This window comes from Euprymna scolopes, chromosome 19 (genome assembly GCF_053919585.1).
Source record: "Euprymna scolopes isolate OS-2025 chromosome 19, ASM5391958v1, whole genome shotgun sequence".
Taxonomy (NCBI): domain Eukaryota; kingdom Metazoa; phylum Mollusca; class Cephalopoda; order Sepiida; family Sepiolidae; genus Euprymna; species Euprymna scolopes.
In genome coordinates, this window is record NC_136500.1 from 45825754 (window position 1) to 45837161 (window position 11408).

General features: G+C 30.6%; 1 protein-coding gene across 26 annotated transcripts in view; it reads left to right on the forward strand.

Annotated features, from left to right (window-relative positions):
• LOC145303547 (dihydropyrimidinase-like) overlaps positions 1 to 7196 on the forward strand; it is a 486844-nt gene extending 479648 nt beyond the window's left edge. For 13 of the 26 annotated variants that reach the window (XM_080145021.1, XM_080145022.1, XM_080145020.1 and 10 more), the window contains one exon: positions 6007 to 7196. In XM_080145021.1, the coding sequence (XP_080001147.1) occupies positions 6007 to 6095 (89 nt within the window). In that variant the 3' untranslated portion in view covers positions 6096 to 7196. Of the gene's footprint in view, positions 1 to 3825; positions 3856 to 6006 lie in introns of all 26 variants that reach the window. The other 13 variants (XM_080145019.1, XM_080145018.1, XM_080145028.1 and 10 more) reach the window with 2 other exon arrangements.
• Positions 7197 to 11408: the final 4212 nt, after the last annotated feature.

An 11408-nucleotide genomic window follows, 5' to 3' on the forward strand; every position in this document is an offset into this window, starting at 1 on the left:
GTTAAAGGTGACATGTGTTCCAGGGTTTGAATCGTACGACTAGTTTGAACAGGAATCTCCACACTGGGATGAAACGTGTACATATGTGAATTGTTAAATAATTTTATATATGTATGGCATAATCATGCTAACACTCTGGTTTTCGTTAGATCACTGAAGTTAAGCAATATTGAGCCTAACCATTACCAGATTGGTGACCATTTGGGAGTATTAAGCGCTGTATATATTTTGTGCCAGAACGTAGAAAGTTCCGGTTAAGTATTTTTTTTTTTTTAATTATTACATTTTCACCCCAAACAAGGCACAGTGCCACTTTGATGTAGGGGGCTTCTATCAGGGAAATAAGTTGCAGGGATACTATGAAGGGAGTTGAGCAGCAAGATGTCTGTTCACATTACATTTGAACTTCTACATGTCAGTACAGTTGGGGAAGCAGGAACGCAGAAGGGAATTCCAAAGTCTTGTAGTTCTAGACCTCTAAACCTGAGGTCTGTCTGCTTTGTCTGTGGCAAACGTTTGCACCGACTAAGGTTAGCAGTGGTTCTAAAAAAAAAAGATGATCCTACAGTCTTCACTATTATAAACAAATCATGTCTGGATTTTGAACAACTTAGTTATCTGAATATATTCAATGAGAGTGTGTGTGTGTGTATATATATAACACACACATGCTAGCAGGGAGACCCAATGTTGCCTGAAATTGAATGATCAACAGATGTTTCACATTCCCATATTTTTATTTTAATCCATGTAATCGCCTATTTTTCAATCAAATCGATTGATTGGAGTTGGGGATCCATCGTAGTGTACCAAGAGGAACTCTACATGCATCCCCACAGTCACTTAGTTTACAATATATTGTAGTTTACATTGCACTGTAGAGAACTTACTGTTGATTTTCTAAAATTATTTTTTATTTATAATGGCTTGAATTAAAGTTTAAAAATGAAAAAATCAAGTATCATGCTTCACTTGTGCTCTAAACAGAAACATTCCTTTTGAATGTACCCCTGTCATATTAAAGAACCTACTGTTGATTTTATATGCCTGGCCTTACTGCTTGTGCGGTGATAATGGTTTCAATTTAAGTTTAAAATGAAAAAGTGAAATATCGTACAGTTGTGTTTTAAACAGAAACATTCATTTTGAATGTGTCCCCTGTCATATCAAAAACCTACTGTCGATTTTATGTCTGGCTTTTCAGCTTGTCTGGTAATAAAACTTCTGATATACTTATGACGTTAGGTTGTGTAAGGTGCTAACTTGGGTAAAAATCACCTGTTCCTTCTTTCATTGGATTATTTCGATTATTGACACCTATTGAAGACATTCCAATACAAAACCTATCCAAGAACACTGCCAGGCACACAAAGTACCTTTGTGTGAATTTTCATAAAAAATCGTCCCAGCTGTTTTTGAGTCCATAGGGAATTAATTCTTGTACACACATGCACAAAATTCCTTTCATCTAATAGTAGATATAAATTTTTGCCATGCCAAAGTTATCTTAAAGAAGCTATAATTTGTACAAAGAAATATTCATTTTTATAGTTTTGTATTCAAATCAATTATAACTTCATAAAAGTTTGAACATTTTTGCTTTTTGTTAAGATGTAAACACTTTTAAATATAGAATTCTAGAAGTTAAAAATCGCTGTAATCGTAAGTGCTATATGATTACAAATTAATTTGGTAGTAAAATGTATTTCTTTACAAAAAAAGCAAATATTACAAAATATATATTACGATTCATTACTTGTTTTTTATTTTTTTTTAATGAAAGGATTTTCTTTTGTAAAAAAAAAACATTTGCGATTTTTTTTTTTTTCACACGTTGCTTTTTTTTTTTTTTTTTTTTTTTTTTATAATATACTACATCTTAATTATATTATTTAAAATCTAATTCCTTGCAAAATCACCAGTTTATTATTTTCTGCAGTTATTTTCTCATGCATGTGCTTTGGGGTTGATTTATGATTTCACGTGTGTGTGTGTGTGTATGCATATATTTGTGTGCGCGTGTTTCTTGAGTGATGTAATTTTAGACCAGGGTTATTGCTTTTTTTTTTTTTTTTTTTTTTTTTTCCCCCCCTTCGTGTATTTGCGTTTGCTTTTTTTTTTTTTTTTTTTTTTTTTCCTCAATTTGTGCAAATAATCATTTGAAAGATTAGCTTCATTTTGTTTTCAGTTATAAAATATTTTTATTGTTGAACTAATATTGTTTTTTTTTTAATTTTTTATTTGTCTTAATTTATTTTTATTTTTTACATTATTTAAAATCTTTACACAGATAAATTTGTAAATTCCATAAAATTGAAAACTAAAAAGAAAAAAAAAAAATATTAAATTTTTAAAGAAAAAATTTATTTTCATAGTTCCAGTTTAAAATTGTTTATTTTTCTCTTTTAAAATTCTAAATCTAAAATAGTTGTAAATATGTTGTATTTAATGACTTGGCACTTTTAGCAAATTTTTGGCATCATCCATTTTACTTTGATATTTTGTATGAAATTTATTTTACATCTGACCGCTATAAAATATTTTCGACTCTACAACTGATTTCTTACTCTGGAGTTTATTAGAAATGTCTGCATAAATTTAGGTCACAAAAGATAATTCATTTAAATTGAATTAAATTAAAATTATATGTTGCTCATCAGATTGATTTATTTTCATCAACAAAACTGACTTCATTATATCAGAAAATGTTTAAAATTTTAATTCCTTTTTTTATTATTTTATAATTATCACTTTATTTCATTTTTAAAGTTTCACTTCATCAAATTTATTTTTTGTTTAATAATAGTATTTTTTATTTTTTAGCCCACAGCTTTATTTTTTCTTTAAAAGATTATTACTATAATTGTTTGTTTTTTGTTTTTTTGTTTTTTTTTTAGTTTGATAATTACAACTTTGCATTAAATATTATTTTTATTTTCAGCTTTTTAAAGTTCTACTTATATATGTACTAGAAAAACTCACATGTTGGGCTTGGGTTAGCTAAATATTAGCCAAAGCCAGCTAAATATTAGCAAAAATAAAATGACAAAATTGTTTTTTCTGTTTACAGAATATATATATATATATATATTTATTTATTTCCCTCTCCTTCTCTATAACTATGGGTTAAATAATAATAACATTACTTGGTGTGATATTTCTATTTGCTTATAATGGACTATTTTAATATTTTTTTCTTTCTTTTACTAATTTCAGTTTTTAATAAACAGTGACTAAATTTAGTGTAATAATTACCATATAACCTAAGAACGTTGGGGGGGGGCAAAGTATAGTGATAAAGGGTAAAAGTAATAAATAGAAACCTACAGATGGTCATTTATTGGGTTGATTTCAGTTAATTAGAACAGTTAAATAGTTTTTTTAGGGTTGGGGGGGGTACGAATATAACTATCTGTTAAATTTAATTGAATTTTTTATTTTTTTGAATTTTTTTATTCAATTTGTGTTTTAAGAATTTTTTTACATTTACATTATTCTGTTTTCTGTCAGACTATTTAGTTTTCACTATTAGTGCAATGTCACATTTGATGAGGAGGCATTTTTCTTTGTAGAAATGCTTGGATTGCTGGTGGAGCAAGTGTGGTGACTTAAAATCCTACATCTGCAGTGAAACCAATTCCTCATTGTCAATCGACTTTTGAACATCTCCAAAATCTACTTTATGGTTGATATAGTGTGTGTTTCTAGTTGCAAAAATTTGATTATTTTTCATTTTTAGTAATTGAAAAAAAATTTTTTTTTTTTTTTTTTTTTTTTTTTTAATTAAAAATCACAACTTGTTCCCTTTTCTTTCTCCTTGATCAGAGCTTTCATTTTCCATATCTGGTAACAAAGGTTGGTTTTAGCAGCAGTTTTTTTTTTCTAATGAAATGAATAATACTCATTTTAAAATAATATCCAATTAACTGGCTTTCAACATTTTCTTTCTAAACCCTAACACCAAAATGAGACTCACTCAGTGCGATGGAATCTAATGTATTTTACTTTCGCATACTCCCCCCCCTTTTTTTTATGACAAAATTAACAGTGAATAATTGAAAAATTTTATGTACGTTTTTATATATATGTATATTTAGGTTTTACTTATGCCTCAAACAGCAAAGCATTATTAAAGCAAAAAATTAGCTTGATGCTTGTCAAGGGTAGCTTCGAAAGGAATTGCTATTACTGCTGCTACTTATTGACAATTATAATCATCCAATTTATAAATTATATATTGTAAACATCAAATTTTGTCTGCTGAAGATATGCAGTTTTCTTCCTCTCAAGATTCTGTTATCATGCTGAAGGAACAACGGTTTGAAATACAAATTTATAGTGCATTATAAAAGATGCTTCGGAATGTACTGACCCATTCGCTTGATTAATTGCCCTTAACAAGTTCCTACTTTTAGACCACTAATTATTTCAGAGTTGATACGCTGCCATTTTCGATGGAAATTTCTTTTGCCAATGAGGAAATGATATAACTCCACTTATTTAAATAACGCTATTTTCTCTTGCATACTTAATGCGTCTAGTTTAAAGCATAATCAGATTTTTACTTTTTTTTTTTTTTTCCTGAAAGGAAAGATATTCTACAATGTCTCATTAGATATATAACTTATTGGATAAAATAATGTTTAAAGTTGAAAAAGCTAACCACTTTACCTATGAATATGTGATAATTCAAATAATGAATTTTTTCCCCACCCCCTACCAACTCACATGCTTTTTAAAAAATATTGCCTTTGTGATCAAGTATGTATTCATACTAGATTATGATGATTGCTTTATCTTGGCTGTTGTTTTTTTTTTTTTTTTAAGTTATATATAGGCATCAGGGTATAGTATAATATGAGGAGTTTATGTAATTATTCTCACAGACATAACACTACAATTTTAGACACATCATGCCAGTCAAAGACAGGAAAATTTTGAAAAAAATATCGCTCATCTTTGGATTTATCAGTAAGAGACACAGTGATTCAGAATCACTTGCATATGGGTTTCTACACGCTATAATCATTACAGAACCTGCAAATCACTGTTAATGACTATCTTAATAAGAACATAGATTCATCACACAATTCACTGTTAAGTCATTTACATGTTCTCAGGGCTCTGCAGATTAATTTATCTTTAGTTGACCTTTGAAAACTACAGATTTTCGTTTACTAGCCAAACACGCATGACTTTTGAAATATGACATCTTTGTTCAATGACAAGTACATACATCATAAAGAGTTTTCTATAATTTTTTTTTTTAAATAACGAATTCTAAATATGCACCGAATTTTATGTTAAAACTTGAAGGTGTAAACATTCAAATTTTTTAAGGTTTTTTTTTTTAAACAACCTTCATTAAAAAAAAAAAGTATATGGGAATTTAACTTTCCTGGTTTTATTTTTTAAAAACATCAAATAAAGATTAAAAAAGACATTTTTTCACTTGGTAATGAGTTTGTAAGATTGTTGGTGGGAAAAAAAACAACAACAATCATCAAAAGATAATTTCTAGTCGCCATTTGGAAAAATGACTCTCTATAACCGTTTCACTTGCAACGTTAAAGTTCTGGTACTGTGTAGTTGCATGTGGCTCAGTGACAGTCAGTAGTCCATATACAAGTGACTTTGATTTTGAATTATGAGTCTGGATGTGTCCTACTGATGAACCTTAAGGAGGGAAAAACTCTGTTATAGAACTTCCTGTGTTTAACTGGCATGGTGTGTATATGTGTGTGACATTTCGCCATTATATCTGATTGTGGGAATAATTATACACACACACACATCCTCCATTATATTGTGGGAATAATTATATACACACACATCCTCCATTATATTGTGGGAATAATTATATACACACACATCCTCCATTATATTGTGGGAATAATTATATATACACACATCCTTCATTATATTGTGTGCATGTCTGCATGTCTCAAGTTTCTACTGAATCTTCTGCAAATTCATTTTTTTTTTCTTTTTTTTTTTTTGTTCTAGGCGCCCAATACGACGATGACCGTCCCAGACGTTCTCATACTCGCGTTGTGAACCCACCAGGTGGCAAATCTGGAATTTTTCTGGGCTAAAGAAATGAAAGAAACATCTTAACATTAAAAAGAAAAGAAAAAAATTTTTAAACAACAAAAATACAAACCCATGACTAATGTAGAATTTTTTTTTTCCGTCTTATTTTTTTTATTTTTTTTTTTTTTTTAATTTAAAAAAAAAAAATTATTTTTGTCAATTTGAATTTCCTTTAAGTTTTTTAAATATTGATAAGATATATATATAAAGATTCCTGTCCTGTAATTTGTGATATTTAGATCTGCTAATATAATTTCTCCTTTCCCAAAAAGTTAAAGCTGCAATGCAACCTGCTGCTTCAAAGGATTAACATTTCAATAAAAAGAATTTAGGATTTTAAACTGTTTTTCTAAGATTAAACAAAGCAAAAACACTGCTGTTTCAATTACACACACACACACACACACATGCAAGCACACACGAGCACCTTTGGCATATGTATTAAATGAAAAAGTAATTAATTTAGTATCAAAATTTTGAGATTAAATAAAATTACAAAAAGTACTTTTTTTCTTTCTTTTTAAAAGAAGTAAAAAGATTGAAAAAAAAAAAACAGAATTTAGACAAAATATGACCAAAGATCAAATAAATAAAACAAAAAATAATAAACTGCTTTCTCTTTTTCCCCCCTTCCCTCTCCAATCTAATGTAAATGTACTTATTCTTTAAAACAGAAAAAAAATATTGTATTTTTTTTTTTTTATTATATATAAAAAATAAAACAAATGTATTTTGTTTTTTATGCTTGGAGGCTAAGCCTACGTGCTTTATTATTATTATTATGTGTGTGCACGTGAGCAACTATGTATCTGTGTAACGCATCTTCCCCACCCCCTTAACCCTCTTTCTCTCCTTCAACCGACATCTTCATGTTTTCTTATGCAAGTAAATTCTTCAACGTTTTACAAGAGAAAGGAAATTATTTCTATGGAAAAATCCTAAAGCAAAAAAAAAAAATATTTTCATTTTCTATTCATTGCGGTTTGTCATTCTAAGTTTTCTTCCTCGCTATTTGAACACTGCTCACTGTACGCCACATGGTCTATATTGTAGAGTCAAAAGTTGCCTAATTATTGAAATAAACTCCTCATCTGTGGACTATACATCTGTTTTGTTTCAATTTTTGTCGCTTTCATCTTGGTGTTATTTTTATGAAGTAAAATATAAGTTTTTCTGTTTGTTTTTTTTTTGTTTGTTTTTTTTTATGTAATTTTATTTTACACCCAGTTTGCTGTCAAATGACAACTTAAAATTGATATCAAAATTATTTTCTGAAATGACTCTCTCCCTTCTACATTCGGAGTAAGTTGTATTGCAGCTATGTCAGGAACGCCATATTAAATAATGTAGATGTGCAGTTCATCATGCTTTGCTAGTGCATATGAATAGCAATGAGAAAGGAGAGGAGAGACACAGCAAACTGTAAATATCTCTAGCCAGAATCAGACCACCCAAGAGATATTCTTTTATTAGTGGCTTTTTTGATGGAACAAATCTACTTTGTGAGAGAAACAATGTCCAGAGACAAGTTGGATGTTATCATTGGTGAATGTCTCTTCTGGGTGGCTGAACAATGACCGCCAATAAAAGGCCTGAGAGTAATTTCCCTTGCATTATTTTTGTCATTTAAGAATTTTTAGAAGTTTATTTTTAAAAAAAAAATTTTCAGTTTCTTTTGGACTTTCATAAGAATTACTTCCCTTGCAACATTTCACTACTACTTCTTTGAAAACCCAGCATACTTTGTTATAAAAAAGAAAGAAAAAAGCCTGAGCAGCCTCATTGGCGTTCCTTAATAGCTGCCTCAGGCGATTAACAAACTTTTCCCTTCTTAGAGAAAAAGTAAAGCCTGGGAGGGTGACTTTCCTAAGACAAAACAGAACTATACTTCAAACAGCAACAAAATCACTGTTAGACTGATTGTCAAGGACGTATCCCTGACCAATACAAATATTTGCTTAAGCTGTGCCAGGTAAATGGGTTTTTATCTGTCCAGGAAGGCTAGACACGGTCATATAAGATTTTTAAAAGTCAGCGCACTAGAAGTACACTGTATAATATAAAAAATGTCTGAGCAGCCTCATCAACATTTTCCAATAGAGGTCGGTTGGTCGATTCGCAAAAAAACTAACCCATTCACACATGGAAGGCAAAACCTGGAAAGGTAAACCTCCTAGGAATAATACACAGGACAATAACCCTTATACTGACAGATGCAAGATTGTCACCTGCTCAAAAATGACTGAGATTGTTGGATTGATTGTCAAGTACATATCCCCGACTGGCATGGTCTTTTTTTTTTTTTTTTTTTTTTTCTATGGCCTACTCAAGATTGTCTAATCGTGTTAGTTTTCTCGAGTTTGTTGGAAGGAACGAGTTGGGAGAATCTGAGAAGAATTCTTGACACAATCAGTTTGTGACAATGTTGAATTCGATGATGATGATGGTAAGAAAATTAAGAAAAGTTATGATATTGATTTAACACACAATTATTTTTGTAGATGATGAATTGATAAAGGATGAATCTGTTTCCCTTCCATGGTAATTGGATTGACATGAACAGCCATTAAAAACACGAGCTAAAAAAGTTGATGTCCTGAATTATAAAGATATCTTCAATAAATAGCAGAAATGACACCTTTTGGCAATTCAACTAATCTCATCTCAATGCCACCCTTGTTAAGAAAAACAGTTCTTTGGGGTGGGCTAATTTTGGGTCACCTGAAATATAGGCCAGATATTATGAGTTCCTTTTGGAGAAGAAAAACAAGCGAGCCCATTGTTGTTCGGAAATTTGGTTATCCCCAAAAGATAACCAATTGATTTATTTTTTACTTATACGAAATGGCATTTGAGAAAACCCTTGGTTATGCAAATGAAGGAAGGACACCTCCCACCCTCTACGTGAGTAATGGTGAAAAATAGACTTAATGGAGGATGACGGTAATTAATCTTATTGAGAGTGGCAGTCAGAGATACAGATTTGAGGAAGAAGGAAAAAATTTTTTCAGGGCTTGAGAATTTAAAAAAAACTGCCTGAGATTGACTTAGTGAGAATTGTGAAATGAAATTCTGTGGATCGGGAGGCAGGGTAAAGGCAACTTGATTCTCTATATAAAAGGCAAAAATAGCCTCCATTATGCACTCTGCCTACACCATTCAGAGAAAAAAAAGCCCTTGACTTAAGTCTCACAACCACCACCAAGAGACATGGCCTGTTAACTGAAAAGTGATGTCCTGCATAATAGTCAAAGCAAACAAGATCTGTTGAGCAGTCAAACTGTCGATAATGAATGAAAGCTTTTTGAAAAAAAAGATGAAAAACCTTTTTTTAAAAACATTGAAAAAAAGAAAAATATCGAACATGATTTATACTTAAATTTAACTTTTTTCAAATAAATTTAAATAGACAAGAATTAATTTAAAAAGAAAAGTCTGAATAAATATTAAAACTTGTTTATAAATTATTTTCAATAAAAATTCTAATTGTCGTTCGGTTTGTGGTCGGTGAAAACATAGAAAAATATTCTATACCGTAAATCTGAGAGTATCCTTTAGCAACAAATCTAGCTTTGTACTGTTCAACGTCTGATGCTGTAGTCTTTTTTGTAAAGACCCATTTTATAGAAACAACATGTTTATCTTTTGGGAGAGGTACTACCGTATAGGTATTATTTTCGGTCAAAGTATCTATTTTTTCATTGCTATTTTCCATGAATGAATTGCTTCGTTAAAGCTTCTTGGCATATTTTTCTTGGAATAGCAATAGTCAATTTGATAATCTTTCATATTGTCGACCACAAAAAAAATTGGGTTGCCTTCTATTTCTTTTGGGCTATCTTTCGACTTTAACATCATCATTATCATCATCATCATCATGGATACTCTTGTCCCTGTCATCTTCATTGTCTTCATTTATTTTAATAATTTGAGGAAATATAATTTCTTCCTCTTCATATGATGAGGTTTTGTATTTAAAATTAAACGCATCTGTGAATTTTACACATATTTGTTTTTATTTTATTTTTCTCTGGAAAAAATACTAAGTTGGCTGGACTGTTTTTATCGTATCCAACAAATATACCTCTGTCGGTTTTAATATTTAAATTACTCTTTTTATCTATATATGCGAAGCAAGTTGAAACAAATACATGCATTTGGCTTAAATTTTATTTTCTACCGCAGAAAGCTTCATATGGGATTTTAGATAGTGTTTTGTTAAAGCGCCTATTTCGTATATAGGCAGCTGCCATAAGTGCGTACGTCCAGAGGCTTTTGGGGAGTTTTGATTCAATTAGTAGACATCTTGCCATTTCAAAAAGTGTCCGCCATGCTCTTTCCGCAGTCCCGTTTTGGTGTGGCGATCTAGGGGCCGGTTTTTCATGCTTGATACGATGGTTAATTAGTAAAAGTTCAAAGTCTTTATTAGTGAATTCCGTACCGTTGTCGGAGGGATACACTTTACTTCACCGTCAGGAGCCATGTCGGCTAAATATTTTTTAGTTGCTAGCAGGGTATTAGATTTGTTCTTTAAAAAATAAACCATTATTAAACCTGAATGGTCATCTACGAAATTCAACACATATCTATAATTTTCTCTGGCCATCAGTTCCATGGTACCGTTCAAGTCACAATACATCAGTGATAGGATTTTTTTGGCCTTCTTGTCTGGTATCTTGTTTTGATAGTTTGTTATTTTTCCCTGCGTACAAATGTCGCAATTAAAGTTTTTTGATGCTTTTATTTTCATTCCATCAACTACAGTCGGCAACCTTTTTGATATCAGGAATATTGCAGTGTCCAATAATTTTATACCATGTCTGTAAATCATGGCAGACGGTTTTTGATGGGACTACACTATTTAAATAATATAGTCTTTCATTTTCGAATACAGTTCCAGTCGGGTACACCACTTTTGATTTATTGGGGCTAAATTTATATTTGCACCTTGTTTAATGGCAGCTTGTACATAAAATATATTTTGTTTAAATTTCGGGATTAGAAGAGCGTTTTCTAGAATACGGAAACATAGTTCATCTTTATTGTTCCTTAGCGAGATTTTAGCATCGCCTCTTTTCCAAACGATATCATTTACTCGACTGCTGTCAGCAAGTTCTACAAAATAATTTTGTGGCTTAAAATTTGATAAAATCAGATTCCTTTGTGGTGCAACAGCACATGATTACAATCGACAAGAAAATTATTGTTTGTTGAAGCGTTAAACGTACATGAAAACAACGGAGCTCTCCACATTTTTAATGGAGTCGCCCTTTAAAGTCCTGTATCTACATTGGAAACTCTTGTGATTAGGTCGT